At 44.0% G+C, this 16,374-nt stretch overlaps 1 protein-coding gene across 1 annotated transcript in view; it reads left to right on the top strand.

The window, feature by feature from the left end:
- The first annotated feature begins 1,415 nt into the window (after positions 1–1,415).
- Positions 1,416–16,374, top strand: part of LOC145351734 (coiled-coil domain-containing protein 69-like) — a 40,081-nt gene continuing 25,122 nt past the window's right edge. Inside the window, exon 1 of the mRNA XM_080201327.1 lies at positions 1,416–1,530. Coding sequence (XP_080057453.1) covers positions 1,483–1,530 — 48 coding nt within the window. The 5' untranslated portion in view covers positions 1,416–1,482. The remainder of the gene's footprint in view (positions 1,531–16,374) is intronic.

Genomic DNA, 16,374 nt, shown 5'->3' with positions numbered 1-16,374 from the left:
CACTCACACAGCCAGATGATGTGCACAACCTGCACATTTTTGAGTTGTGGCAGTTACCAGAGTATCAGACATAACATCACGCAGGCATGGGGAGAATGTGCAACCTCACACAGACTGACGCCCTAGGCCGGAATTGAAACTGGGTTCCTGGAGCTGAGAGACAGCAGCTCTCACCACTGCATGATGTGCTGCTCTCAACGCTTTCTATCTTATTTTTGAACTTGTTTTTAAATTCCTTCACTTTCTAAGATATCGCAACTACCTGTTTAGCGGCCTAACCCACATGCTGACTTCCTACCACAGGAAGTCTCTCTTCTTCTCTTCAGCTCCCACTTCCTGTGAATTTCTTGCACCTGTAACTTCCCTTTCAGACTCACTCCCTTTGTTCTTGCAGTGGTAGTTGTTCCCATCTCATGACAGGTTGCTGCTTTTTTTCCTCACTATCCTCATTTGATCTCCTGGCCACTTAATGCCTCACCATCATTCCCTCTATTAATCCCTTCATCTGCCCCACGCACCTTCACTATAGCTCCCTGGAGTCCAATTCCAATAGCTTTCACTCACCTTTCTACCATTCTTCCTACCCTCTTAACCAAATCAGTAGCAACCTTTCCCTGCTTGGATTCTCCCTAAATCTCACTCCAGATCATTTGATCTTTAACCTTTCTATGGCCAAGGTCAGATTATGTACTTTTGTCAGACAGAAGGCAGTTTACATTATTCTCAATGTTACATCATTGTTGATCTGATATTAACCCATACATTCCTAATCCTTGCTAAACCCTTGGATTCGTATGAATTGGTATTGGCCCTTCCATGCCCGTTGGGCACCGCAGGAGCTGAGGTGCCTTATAGACCCTGATAATCACATTTTGATTTGACTCGTCTTAAGTTTCCTTTGTACTTTTTGTTTCTGTTCGAGCCGTTCCCCCTACTTTTGGGGAGCTGCCCCCTTTTTCTTTGTCCGAACGTAATTTAAGTTCGTTTACTTGGTTCGACCCGCAAGAACTGGTATTGGCCACGCACTCTAAACAGCAAAAGTGAAGCTCAGTGCCCTATATGTTATTCATTCGACTTAATCTTCAGCAACAGATGCCTCCTGAGGTCTGCGGGGCACCTCCCACAACCATTCCCTGTAATTGAGAGTCGCATAATTAATAAACCACACTTTTAACAATTATTCAAAAAGATTTCTGCCCCCAAAAAGATGCAAATAACATTTCACTTCCACGCCTGTCATTTGTTTTGCTTAATGCTGTTAAAGTCTGGAGAGATGGGACTTCCAGCAGTTTGACAGCTTTCTGAAGGCGTGTTCACTACAGGGAGTATGGTAACTCTAACTGCTAACCACAAGTCCAAACAGCAGACCCGGGCTCAGTTCAAACCAATTGGGTTACTAAGTGCTGAAGGTTTAATGTTTCGCCGCCAGTGTTACAGACAGCAGGCTTTTCACAGGCAGATATCTGGCAGGAACTCTGGAGAATGGGCAGCGGCAGCAGCAAGTTGTGCTGCTGTAAATCTACAAAAAAGGTAAGCCTCAGATTCCTTCATTCCGGGAACTTGTTCTCAATTGAGGAAGCGGGGCGAGCTGTTGGCACCTCGTTACACTTCTCCGATTTCAGTTACCAACGAGCAGAGAGAATCTACAATAAGTGTTGTCTTAAATGTTCATGGATCTGTCTGGCTGTTATCTCTCTGTAAATCTCCACATCATGTTATCTCTCTACCCAGTATCTAGACCCTCTGCTGTACTTTTGAGAGTTGTGTCCAATAGCAACGTGCTGGCCACGTTATTTCATGCGTTTTTTTTTGGTAGCCAGCAAATCGCACACCACAAGGTGCATCAGTAGATAATATTTCCGATAAGTGATTTTCATTTATACTAAGGAAGCAATGTTGTAATGTTTTTAAAGTAACAATCGCTGTTCTCTGTTTTAGCGATGGGTACTGACGTTTCTTAAGAGATTTAACGTGGACCCAACATTGGTTGTGAAGTTTCCTGTTTGTAGATAGGTTAAAGAGGTCAGATGGCAAACTGAGCCCCTGTGAATACAGATAACTAGAGGGCTCTAAATGGAGCCAATTAGTTCAATCAAACAGATACTGGCATGAAGTATATAGAATTGGTGGGGTGGGGTGGGGTGGGGTGGGGGCGGTGTTAGAAACCAGTTAGCAAATGATGATGGGAGGAAGAGGCAACTTCATCAAATGAGGTAACTAAGTTAGCTGACAAGGAGGGAGGAAGTAGGTGGTGGCAGAGTGGCTAGCATTGCTGCCTCACAGCGCCAGGGACCGAGATTCGATTTCTGGTTTGGCTCACTGTCTGTGTGGAGTTATCACATTCTCCCTGTGTCTGTGTGGGTTTGCTCCGGTTTCCTCCCACAGTCCAATGATGTGCGGGCTAGGTGGATTGGCCATGCTAAATTGACCCTTAGTGCCAGGGGGATTAGCAGGGTAAATATGTAGGAGCGCAGGGATAGGGTATGATTGTTATCAGTGCAGACTTGATGGGCTGTATGGCTTCCTTCTGTACTGCTTAAAAATGGAGAAAGAGGGGTGTTAAATGAAAATCAGTTAGGTAGCAATAATGAGTTAGTGATGCATTTAGCATTTTCAGGAAAATGAGTAGAGCTGGAGCAAGAATTCTAGATTTACAGTACAAAGTTTGGAACAACTGTTTATAGTACAAAGTTTGGAACAACTGTTTTCTTGTAATAAATTCTACATTAACATTTGTTTTCAAATAAAAATGCAGCATTTCCTTGTAACTAACTGGCCCTGAAAAACTTAAATTGTTGATGAAATTATTTCTGGCCAAGGTATTTAGTATGTCGTTCTTGTGGACTCTCCCAGGCCATGAAGCACCTAAAGGTGACCCTTACACTGTGGTCAATACCGCAATACAGATTAGGTAGCTGGTAATGATACTTACTCCTTCCCTGTCAGGCCCACTCCAAAGATATGCGACTGTTTAAATATAAAATGCTGGGAGCGTTCGACAGGCCACAGCATCTGCGGAGAGAGAAAAGCTCAGGGTCAAAGAATACACTCTTGGCTGCCCTGCCCCCTTGCATTCTCCATAAGCTTGAGCTCCACCCTAAATTTTGCTACCCCATATCCTAACTTGTACAAGGTTCAGCTCACTCATCACCCCTGAGCTCACTGGCTTACTTTGCTATCAGGAAAGGCCATTCCTGAATGTATAATTCACCTCTTTGTACTCAAATCTGTCATGGCCTTGCTGTGCCCTGGAGGTTAAATTGGATCATTTCACTCAAAGGGTGGTGAATATCTGGAATTCTCTGCCTGTTGAAGTGGTGGAAGCTGCCTCGCTAAATATTTTTAAGAAGCGGGTTGATGGATTTTTGATAAGAGAGGGGATTAAGGGTTATGGGGAGAGGGCGGGAAAGTGGAACTGAGCCACGACAGATCAGCCATGATCTTATTGAATGGCGGGGCAGGCTCGAAGGGCCAGATGGCCTACTCCTGCTCCTATTTCTTATTTCTGAACCTGGGCAGTCAGATGGTGAACAGCAGTGAATCCACACCCATTGATAACAGATAGGATGCCAACATCATGCTGCCTGTTCACTTCCATGCTTTTTTTTTTGGTGCCTTCAGTGCTTCCTGCACTGTTGTTTGGAGGACTGATGTCATATAGTGCCCCAGGCTACTTAAATCCCACCTGCATCTTTTGAAGAGGAGAGACTTTGTGGCTGAGATGTTTCTGAATCTGAGATGTGCTTTGGAAGAACTGACAATGCTTGACCATTGGAGGGAAGATGGGAAAGAGAGAATTCCTGTACCCGCAAGAAGGATCTGACAGATTCAGTGCAATAAATTGAATGATCTCACACGAGTTATCAAGGCCGGGATTGTATTTTAAATGGCTTATCCTACCAACTCATCCACTGCACACCCCCACAACAACTGCTAACAACCAGGAGTCACAACTTCAGCACTATTGCAAGCCTTGCATTCACATTTCAAAGCTTGTTACCACTGGCAGTTATTCATCATGATAGCCACATCACTCAAACATATTGAACAATACTCACTCATCCACCTCCCTCTTGCTTGTAGGACAAGATGGTGTACACTGGAGATGGAAGAAATTAAATCCTATGGGAGAGATAGTGCCAGTCATTTTGGGAAGGAGCATTCTTGAGAACCCATCCACTGCTCCTGCTCCTCCTCCCTCTTCTAACTGCTTGTCTTGCTCTGTGTGGCCTATGTTTATCCTATCCAATCATGTTGAACATCAAGAGAAAGTCTTACTCAGCACTTATTTTTAGAAGCAACTGGTTTGTGCATATTCTTTGAAGTCACCAAAAAGTATTTCAGTGGCAACCGGACCACTCTGTCACTTACTGAAACTTTAAACAAATGCGCAAATATTTTCCAAATTTCTGAGGATTGTGGCAATAACTGAGCTCTAGTAACAAACATGTAAGTAAGTAGTTGATAATCCCTTTAAATAATTCTGGTGTGGTGTCTTTCATACCGTTGAACTGTGTTCAGCTGTGTGGAGTTAATCAAGACCCATAGAATTTCAAACTGGAAGTGTAGCCTTTAAATCGATATTACATACTAACTGAGGACATGATCTGGCTGCTCTACAGGTTACATACACATGCATAACCCTTTGTAAAAGTGGTCCTCTTTCCTGTGATACGCACATGTAACATGAAGGCCTCATTGAGCCCAGAGAATGGATGATACAGACTCCAATTTCAGCTCCCATCTCTAATCTCCTCCATCTGTATCCTCCAAGATCTCTGTGTTCTTCCAATTCTATCTCTTTGCTCATCCCTGATTTTTTTTTTGCCCCACCATTGGCAGCCATGCCTTCAATTGCTGAGGGGCTAAGCTCTAAAATTTCCTTCTTTAACCTGTCTGCTATTCTACTGTTCTTTCCATCTTAGAAAAAAACTAGCCTTTAATCACCTATCTGAACGTCTCCTTAAATAAGAATGGAAAATGCTGGAAATGTTCAGGAAGAACCTGTGGAGAGAACCAGAGCGTTGCTTCTGGTCGATGACCCTTCATCAGGTCAAATGCTACCTGCCCTGTCGCTATGTCTAGCGTTCCTGTTTTTATTTCAGATTTCTAGCATCTGCAGTATTTTGCTTTTGTACTATTATCTCTTAGAACATAGAACCCTACAGCGCAGGAAGAGGCCCTTTGGCCCATCAGGTCTGCACCGAACACAATCCCACCCAGGCCTCACCCCCCATATCGCTACGTATTATACCCACTAATCCCTCTAACCTACGCATCCCTGGACACTAAGGGACAATTTCTTAGCATGGCCAATCAACCTAACCCGCACATCTTTGGACTGTGGGAGGAGACCAGAGCACTCGGAGGAAACCTACGCAGACACGAGGAGAATGTGCAAACTCCACACACACACTGACCCGAGCCGGGAATCGAACCCAGGACTCTGGAGCTGTGAAGCAGCAGTGCTAACCACTGTGCTACCGTGCTGCTCTTACGTGAATGCTCCTATAATTTTTGTTTTAGATTATTTATTCAAGGGCCTATTTACTTCATCTCATCCGATTGATATACCCTTCTATTCCTTTCGTTGTCTGGTTCTTATTGGCCACAACCACTGTCTTGGTAACTCTGCAATGTTCATAGCAATCTCTTTTCCTGTTAATAATGAAGTAGGTTGTGACTGAGAAACTGAGTGCAGTTTGAAATAGAAACTGTTTTGCTATTGATAAACTTGATGCTACACCCTTCCTCATAATTGTGTGCACAAACGATAGCTGAATAATGTGACTTTTTTTCAACTGAGATAAAAATTAAATGTAATCATAAGAAACAAGACACCTTTATTCAAGAGGGTGTTTGTGCTGCAAGTAGTGGCTTGTGACCATTGAGCAATCTTGCTTGCAGAGAATACCACTTGCTGGTAATCGAATGATGGGTCAATTTAGTATTAACAACTCTCCAGCAGACACTCAGTGAGCTGGGCTTTTTATTTCTTTTTTGCGATCTAAGCTTTGCTGACTAGGCCAACATTCATCGTCCGCCCGTAATTGCCCTTAAAAAGGTGGTGGTGAGCTGCCTTCTTGAAGCCCTATATTCCATGTGGTGCAGGTACACCACAGAGCTGTTAGGGAGGGATTTCCGGGATGTTGACCCATGACAACGAAGGTACAATGATATGGGTTCAAGGCAAGATATTGTGTGGCTTTGGGGAATTGCATATGCTGATTATTCGTCATTTTATATTAATGATTTGGATGAGAATATAGGGGGCATGGTTAGTAAGTTGGAGATGACACCAAGATTGGTGGCATGGTGGACAGTCTGGAAGGGTATCTCCAATTGCAGCGGGATCTTGATCAATTGGGCCAGTGGGCTGACGAGTGGCAGATGGAGTTTAATTTAGACAAATGCGAGGTAATGCATTTTGGTAGATTGAACCAGGGCGGGACTTACTCAGTTAGTGTTAGGGCATTGGGGAGAGCTACAGAACAAAGAGATCTGGGGGTACATGTTCATAGCTCCTTGAAAGTGGAGTCACAGGTGGACAGAGTGGGGAAGAAGGCATTCGGCATGCTTGGTTTCATCAGTCAGAACATTAAATACAGTAGTTGGGACATCTTGTTAAAGTTATACAATACATTGGTAAGGCCACACTTGGAATACTGTGTCCAATTCTGGTCACCCTATTATAGAAAGGATATTATTAAACTAGAAAGAGTGCAGAAAATATTTACTAGCATGCTACTGGGACTTAATGGATTGAGTTATAAGGAGAGGCTGCATAGACTGGGACTTTTTTCCTTGGAGCGTAGGAGGCTGAGGGGTGATCTTATAGAGGTCTATAAAATAATGAGGGGCACAGACAAAGTAGATAGTCAATATCTTTTCCCAAAGGTAGGGGAGTCTAAAATTACAGAAGTGTGCAGAGGGGCAATTTTTTCACACCGAGGGTGGTGAGTGTCTAGAACAAGCTGCCAGAGGTAGTAGTAGAGGCAGGTACAATTTTATCTTTTAAAAAGCATTTAAATAGTTACATGGGTATGATGGGTATAAAGGGATATGGGCCAAATGTGGGCAATTGGGATTAGTTTAGGGGTTTTGAAAAAAAGGGGAGGCATGGACAAGTTAGGCCAAAGGGCCTGTTTCCATGCTGTAAAGCTCTGTGACTCTATGGTTTTCCCATGTGTCTGCTAACTTTGCCCTTCTAGATGGTGGAGGCAGCACGTTTGGAAGGTGTTAATGGGGTCTTGATGAACTGCAGTGCATCTTGCTGATGGTACTGTATAAGTGGTGGATAAAGGGAATGGTTAAAACAGTGGATAGGATGCAAATTAAGTGGGCTTCTTTATGGTATGATGTTGGGCTTCCTAAATGTTGTTGGAGCTGCACTCATCCAGGTAAGTAGAAAGTAATCCATCGCAACACTGACTTGTGCCTTGTAAATGGTGGACGGGGTTTGAGGAGCTAGGAGCTGAGTTATCCAAGTTCCCAGCCTCTCTCTTGTAGCCGCTGTAATTGTATGGCTGGTCCAGTTCAGTTTCTGGCCAATGGTAACTCCCAGGATATTGATACTGGAGAATTTAATGAATTGAATGTCAAAGGGAGAGTGTTAGATCCTCTCTTGTTGGAAATGGCCATTACCTGGCACTTATGAGGCATGAATATTACTTGCCACTTGTTGGCACAACCTGGATATTGTCCAGGTTTCGCTGCGTATAGGCACAGGCTGCTTCAGCATCCAAAGAGTTGCAAATGGAAGTGAACATTGTACACCTCTGCTGAGTCTGTGAGGTTTGATTTGGTGAGTTATGTCAGACTCTGGCTTGGCCAGTCTGTGGCACTTCCTCAATTTTGGCCCAAGTCCACCGTTGTTATTGATGAGGTCTTTGCAGGGGTCCATTGGGCAGGATGTGCCTTTGTTGTTTTTGGTGCCTGGGGCTGTTAGTCCAGTTTTATTCTTATTAATATTTTCTTTATCAGTTTAATGAAGTTGAGTGGCTTGGTAAAACATTCCAGAGGGCAGTTAAGAGTCAACCACATTGTGGTTCTTTAGTCCCAAATTAATCAGACCAGTTAAGAACAGCATATTTCCTCTGCTGAAGAACATTACTGAATCAGATGGGTTTTTACAACGGTCCTATAGTTTCATGGTCATTTTTAATTCCAGGTTTATTAATTGAATTTCAATTCCCCCAATGACAAAGGGCGATGTGAACTCATTAGTCTAGGCCTTGCTCAATTATAGGAACAATTGGCCATTCAGCCCTTCAAGAATGTTCTACCATTCAATTAGATCATGGTTGATCTATAATCAGTTGTCTAATCAAGAATGTAGGTCAGCAGCCTCCTCTCTCAATTCGTCCATGATCGCATTTAGAAAGCCAGAAAAGCAGAAGAGCCACACACTGGGCAATTGTTCTGTGAAGGATTGTGTGAGCTGATGTCCCATCAAAGACGGACACACATATTCAAGAGAATTAATTTGGAATATTCACAGTAATTGAAATTGATACGAAGCTGTTCTTTTTTTTCCCAACTTGTTCTTGGGACCTGGGCATCATTGGATGGACCAGCATTTATTGCCCAATCCTAATTGCCCTTGAGAAAACGGTGGTGAGCCACCTTCTTGAACAGTTGCCTTCCATGTAAGGTCGTAAGAAATAGGAACAGGAGTTGGCCATTCGGCCCCTTGAGCTAGGTCTGCTTTTCAGTAGAATCATGGCCGATCCTTCATGTCCATGTTCCTGCCCTTTCCCCTTGATTCTCTTAATGATCAAAAATAGATGCAGCTAGGGGCACCTAGAGTGCTATTAGGGATTGGGTTCCAGAATATTGGTCTGGCGTCAGTGAAGGAACGATGACGTATTTCCAAGTCAGGATGATCTGGAGGGGAACTTGCAGGTGATGGTGTTCCCAAGCGTTGTTGGAGATGGTCACCCCCAGCACCTGTGCAGTGCAAAGGAATGCAACAATATGCTCATATTCCCCATCTCTTCACTGAACGGGGAGGTGGGGGGTGTCTTGTGGTTCAGTAAATAGTGTAACAATAACAGTGGGTGGCTCTCACAACATCACAGTGATGGGTAGGGCTCACTTAAGTCCCGTCCTACCAGCAGCCTAGTTTTTAAAAGAGAAAGGGTGCCTCTGATACAAATTAAAAATAGAACACATCTGCATGGAACAGCCCACGCAAAACAAGCCCCCTCCCCTCACCACCCCTCTCCCCCACCCCACCGTACTGAACACTCCCACAGTAAACCCCCCCAGCACTTCTCCTGGCACTGCCCGAGCATTGCCCCCCTGGCACTTTTTGCACCACATTTATCCTCGATCTAGAATTGTGCTAAAAGTGCACATGAAGCAACACCATGTAACCACAACTGTAAATATTATTTTGTTTCCTAGCAATTACTTTTTGATTGCCTCTACTGAGCTGATAGCATGTTTGTGCGCATTTCTGCCGTGCAATTGTGTCACTGCATTGGAATTATGTTTGGAGTGCCAAAATGGTCCTGCATGTTGTGAATTGGCTTTTTCATACTGCCCTGATGAAACTGGCCTGAATTTCCCTCCCTCCAACAGGACAGAGCTGTGCATCTGTCTGCTGACTGGACCCTGCTGACACCTCAGTCCATTTTCCTGGGTCAAGGCTCCCAGCAGAATCCCCAGCACTAAGAGGGACCTGAAGTTAAAATCATGGTGACAGAGTGGTTAGCGCTGCTACCTCACGATACCAGAAACACATGGTCAAGTCCAACCTTGGGTGACTGTCTCTGTGGAGTTGCACATTCTCCCTGTGCCTGCGTGGGTTTCCTCTGGGTGCTCTTGTTTCCTCCTACAATCCAAAAACGTGTGAGTTGGGTTGATGGGCCAAACTAAATTGCCCCTTAATGTCAGGGTAAATACGTGGAGATACGGGGGGTAGGGTCTGGGTAGGATGTTGTCGGTGCAGGCTGGATGGGCTCAATGGCCTCTTTTTGCACTGTAATGATTGTAAGATACCAGAGAGAGAAACGTCACTATTAAAGTGAAAGGTGTGCTCCAAAAGTCAGAAATGTGAATTGAGGCCTTTATATGAGGGGCCTAAGCAGAGGGAAAGGCAGCCAATACTTTATCCCCCAAAAGTAGCATCCTTAAGCCTTCCATCACCAACTCAATGACTACTGCCACCTCTATTCTGGCAGTCCATGGGGTCAGAAATGGAAGGCAGGGAAATCATGCAGGCTGCAGTCTCTATCTACTTGCCATCATTTGCCAAGTGTAGGGCAGTGGTTGAAGGTAAGGCTGATGGCCTTCCCTGTTGGAGTTTAGGGATGTAAATCCAGACTGGAATAATGATGAAACCCAATAATGTTCCTTTTAGAGTGGCCAACTGGCTTTAGAGTCCAAAAAAAAGGCAGGAACCTCATCAATTTTATGTCTTGGGGCCACTATTTGCTCTTTAATTTCAGCCTCCTCTTTCTGGGCAATCCCACCGCACATTCCCCTTGAACCACTCGGTTTTACTTCCTTCTTCTTCTGTTCCCATTTAAGACTAACCTGTGTGGGTGGTTTCTCTTCTGTTGAAGTCAGAAGTTTTTTTTCCTTAAACAGACCATTGGTTTGATGTAGGAATGAACTGCAAATATCCCATGCAGACAAGCACATGCCACCTTATGTACCATTACTAACGTGCACACAAAATTACATACACCAGACAGACAACGATCTTCTACAGCAGCAGGGCCTCAGATGCAGTAGGCATATATCATTAAACTCTGGCACTGGAGCTTGCACGTGCCAAAGTTTTCAAGTCTACGCCACCATAATTAAATTAGTGCAATCAGATCCACAAACTGCGCAGTCTCTTATGGGAAAATGCTGGAAAATCTCAGCAGGTCTGGCAGCGTTTGTAAGGAAAGAGCTAACATTTTAAGTCCAAATGACTTTTTGTCAAAGTTTTGACTCGACGTCAGGTCTTCCCCTCCTTGCAGATGCTGTCAGACCTGCTGAGATGTTCCAACGTTTTATCTTTTGGTTTCACGTTCTGACATCCGTAGTAATTTGCTCTTATCCTGTGCAGTCTCTTGGAGCCTGACTGCACAACATGTCAGGATGGGACAGATCTTCCTGTTATTGTCAAGGTCAGTTATCTGCAATGCAAACATACCTAGTGGGTCATTTCAAAGGATGTTTGCAGTTCCTTCCTGCATAAAGAAAGTGACTAATTCTCCATCAATTCCCAGCTTAAAGAAGACACCCACTGGAAGGAGATGGGTATTTCTCACTCAGGCAGACTTTTAACTATTTGACTTGAATGCCTTGATACACATTGTGGCTGATAAGAATGATAGATTGGAGTAGTAAGCTGCCTTTTTGTGTGACTGGGGACGGACTCGGGCATTGTAGTGGGATGTGTTGCTCATCCACAGTGTCAGAGCCTGGTGGAGTTTATGTGGACCACAAGGGGTCATCCAGTTTGCCTGAGGGCAGGAGCACAGACGGGGTGGGGAGAGAATGGTTCATGCCCAAGGGTCACTATGAACAATTTCAGTGTCAGGTGCTTTCAATTGGTCAGCTAGCTGCTTCTAACAGATCAAAAACTGAACGAGATTTTGAAGAACTTTTGGTTCAGGATTTTGGGGTCCAGGAGTCAGTCAGCTTAGCTTCAAAAAATTTAGGAATATCTTCCAGCATCTTCCACCAGCAGAGTTGAGTATCTGGCAACCTAGGCAGATGATAAAGGGGAGGCTTCGAGATAGCAAAATTCACCATCTCTTTGTCTCCTCCTCATTGCTATCATTGCAACTGTACCAACAGCAAGACCCTACGTACTTGAATCTTTCCCAGAATGCTAAATCTACCTACATACACACTTATGCTACCACATGCACAGTGCCGTGTATGTCCTCACAAACATGCAAATAGCATCTTGTACATCCAAGTAACAGCTCATACAAGTACGGGGTTGGAGTTTACCAGGTGGCAAGGTTCTCAGTCCCTCCCTGCTGCTGAAAAAGTCAGGGGTGGCCTCACCCTGGCTCCGGTGGCTCACCTTCAGAGAGGCATGAATTACGTTAAAGTGAGGTTTCTGCCCCCATCTGGGAGGAAGTGGGGCAGCTGCCAGCCAATCAGAGGCTGGTAGTTCTCTGGTCGCAGTGGTGGCCATTGCTGGGATTGCATCCAGTTCCCAACCTGGAGGCACTGCGGCAAAAGCTCGATGTGGGACATATTGGTGGGTCTCAACAAGTGGGTGGAGGGTTGGCATAAACATGCTGGGATTGGAGGGGGGGGGGGAGCGGTTTGGGGACCACTAAGAAGGCTTTATCCAACATCAGCCTATATAGTGAAAGCTTTAGGACTGGATGTTTGAGGTGGGCTTCTCCCGCCATGAGTTAAATCCCGGTTCTGCTGGGATGAGGCCCTTAAGTAAATTGGCCACATGAGGATCTCAATTGGCCTGGCCTGTGGGTGGGTCACCCACCCTATTCTTCTCCACTGTTGATAAACTTACAGCAGAAGTTGTTAAGTCGGTCGCTTAGCACCAATGGATGGTTAACACTTCACTGGGGTGGGAGGGTGACCATAAAATATAGCACGCTCTCATAACTCCTATACAACACTCAACCACACATAGCATACAAGGCATGTAATGGCACTACATATATCATCTTGTACATGTGTGAAACTATGTCCATGGTAAAATGTGGAAGTATGTAATTGATGTCAACATTTCTTTCTATCTTTGGGCTAAGGCCATTGACCTGGAAGCCTCAAGATAGCTCAGCACCATTCACCCCCTCCCTATATAATCTGGTCTCCCAGCTGTTTCCCACTGTCTGTTTCTTTAATAAAACTAGTAACAAATTGATTTTGCCTTTTGCCACTGGTGTATGGGTGTATACACAATCTGCCTATGGCCATTTGCTGAAAGTGATTGAAAAGACACTGTTTCTGCCCACCAGCTCTTGTTTCTATATTTATTTATGTCACCTGGTCTCCTCCTTCCACTATTGTTGCAGCTGGCCGAGATGCTACTCAGACTGTGAGGCTGTGGCTGCCCTTGGGTCTTATCGGGCAGTTTACAAAATCTATGGGCATTCCGGAGATAGTTACAGTACGCACATCAGGCCAAACCTGGGGCAGGAAAATAGTCAAAAGCTTACAAGATGCCATGTTTCATGATGGAGACCGCCTGGATTTTGGACCCTGCACTAGTAACCAAATGTAAAAATAGATGCTCACTTTATTGCCAGGATTTTCCCCCTATGCCCGCCACGGGTATCAGAGCGGGTGAGGGGCGGAGCATGGGAAGATCTGTCGACCTCGGGTGAGATTTTACAGTTTCGGGATGAGCGAGGCAGTAAAATCCCACTATATATCTGTAGATTTAATATGGTGATTTTTTTTTTGGATTTTATAACTTTCTCACACTGTCTCACCAGAACTTGGATTGCGTTTGAAACTTAGTGTGTGGATAGTCTGGTCTGCAGGACGAGGCTTGTTAAAAGTGAACAGTGTTCCTTCAGTTTTGATTGATAGGAGAACTTTGATTGTATTGCTTCACCTCCATTTCAATTGGTGAATCCGTATTTGAGGCTAATCTTTGTATTGGTAAAGCTTGACACACATCTTTCTAAGCGCTGAAACATTTAACAATGTTGACAATCTATGTCTTATGGATTAATGTTTGACCCCACATATCACCACTTACCTTTACGTGTACAAGCCCCTTTAAATTGAAACTATTGTCCAGATTTTTTTTTTTAACATGTCCTGTTCAGCTAGCTCCCAGCTCCCAGCGAAGGTATGCGGATGATTATTCTAATGAGCAGGTAAAATTGCACGCTGTTAGCCATTGGCTAGCTTGGTGCCAGAAACTGGGATAAACGGCCTAATATTAATCTTAATCGTGTGGTTCGAGATTGACCTTAATATTTGTCCGCATATACATAGCCATATCCTTCAATATTCAGGCTGCTCCTGGCATTTGCCTGCCCCAGTGAAATGTTAACTGGCACAAAGACAAAAGCCGCATCAGAAGTTAAACAGGCGAGTCTGTAAAAGTACCTGGATGAGCAGTTGGCACACCATAACATTCAAGGCTAGGGGCCAAGTGCTGGCAAGTGAGATTAAGTGGGCAGGAGATGGCCTTTCATGCAGACTTAATGGGCTGAAGGGCCTCCTCTGCACTGTAGTATTCTGCAGGAGTCGAACAACCCAGTGAGCTAGAACTGTGCAGCAATCAGCCGCGAGCACTGTGAACTGATTCACTGACCCACAACAACTTGACTGGCGACATGTCACTTAAAACACAGATGTTGCTGGGAATGGGAAAACCAAGGCTAATATCTTCCAGAACCATAAAATTACAAGACTGAGCATCTTTTGTCTGCCTTCCACTTTGAACATTTGTGCGTCACTGCCAATGAAGGATGACTGGGACAAGGCGACACTGATAAATTGCTGAATTGAGTTATTTAGTCTTCAAATGCTCCAGATTCAACTGAGCTTTTCTGCTGGACCCTTCCTGATCATCAAATGTCCAAATAAACCTCCATAATAGAGGGTTCAGTACTAAAAACTTCTAACTCCTTGCACAAGGTAGATGCACACAAATAAACTATGGATATATTATCTGGACACTAAAGTAGTTTGCACCTGTGCATGCAGCTGTTGTGGCATGGTGGAAGCAAGCAGTCTATTTTCTTCACCCTGGGCTATTTGCTGTTTATTCTGTGCTGCAGCATTTTCTCAGACAGAAAGTTTGATGCACGTAGAGTTTGTAGGATACCGTAAAGGAGGGGAAGGAGCAATGTTAAAGTGGCGTCTGGGTCGCTACTAACTGTTATCAGGCAAAGGGCAAGTTTACAATACAATTTAACACTGGTCCAAATGGCCCCACGTTTTAGGTGACACGCTTATTTCCTCTTTGCTGTCCCAAAATTGACTGAACTTTATGTGCAGTTACAACTGTTAGCTAAATGAGTTTATTATTCAAATTCAGCCAGAAGATGAAAAGTTAGAAATTGTATCGTTTTTAGAGAAAAGCACATCCTTGGAAAGCTTCTGCACCAGGCAGAATGAAATGAGATTCACTCTCAGTCCATAGATATGAACACATGAATTAGAAACAGGAGCAGGAATCTTGAGCCTACGCTGCCATTCAGTGAGATCATGGCTGATCTGATTATAACCTCAATTTCACATTTCCACCTATTCCTAATGTTCACCAATTTACTTATCAAATTTCCAACTCTGCATTAAAAAAATTCAAAGTCTCTGTTCCCACCGCCTTTTGGGGAAGAGAGTTCCAAAGACTCACCACCCTCAGAGAACAAAATTCTCCTCAACTATCTTTTAAATGGATGACCCTTTATTTTTAAACAGTTCTAGATTCTCCCACAAGCCTAGCCTGTTCAACCTTTCCTTATAAGGCAACCCTCCCATTCCTGGTATTAATCTAGTGAATATTCTTTGAAATGCTTCTAACACATTTATATCTTTACATAAGAAGGCCAATATTGTACACAGCACTCCAGATGTGATCTCATCAATGCCCTGTATAAATGGCACAGTCAGAAGTCTCCCAGCACCAGCTTAAAGTCCATCAAGTTTGCTTGAAATCACAAGCTTTTGGGGTGCTGTTCCATCAGGTGATGAAGGAACAGCACTCCGAAAGCTCGTGATTCCAAATAAAGCTGTTGGATTTTAACTTGGTGTTCTGAGACTTCTTACTGTTTCTATCCCAGTCCAACACTAGCATCTCTACATCCTGACCTATAGAAATGTAGCATAATATCTGTACTTCTATATTCAACTTCCCTCAAAATAAATGATGACTTTCTTTTTAGCTTTCCATTGTACCTGCATAATAAAGCTTTTGTGATTCATGCACTAAGGCACCCAGATCCCTCTCAATCTGAGCTCTGCACTTTATCATCAATTAGTTAATCTACGTTTTTATTTTTCCTGCCAAAATGGACAAGTTCACATTTTTCCACAATATACTACGTTTGTCAGATCTTTTCCCACTCAATTAATCTGTCTATATCAATTTGTAGCCTCCTTATGTCCTCTTCAAAACTTAATTTTCAACTCATCTTTTTATCATCTGCAAATGGGTTCAACTCTGGTCTTGAGTCACTGTCTGTGTGGAGTCTGCACATTCTCCCTGTATCTGCGTGGGTTTCCTGCGAGTGCTCAGCTTTCCTCCCACAGTCCAAAGATGTGTGGGTTAGGTTGATTGGCCACGCTAAATTGACCCTCGCATCAGGGGATTAGCGGGGTAAATATGTGGGATTATGGGAATAGGACATGAGTGGGATTGTGGTCAGTGCAGGTTCGATAGGCCGAATTGTCTCCCTCTGCACTGTAGGGATTCTAAATTTA

The sequence above is a fragment of the Carcharhinus amblyrhynchos genome, chromosome 13 (genome assembly GCF_965287045.1).
Source record: "Carcharhinus amblyrhynchos chromosome 13, sCarAmb.v2.hapA, whole genome shotgun sequence".
In the NCBI taxonomy this organism is placed as follows: domain Eukaryota; kingdom Metazoa; phylum Chordata; class Chondrichthyes; order Carcharhiniformes; family Carcharhinidae; genus Carcharhinus; species Carcharhinus amblyrhynchos.
This window is presented reverse-complemented; position numbering and strand designations above follow the sequence as displayed.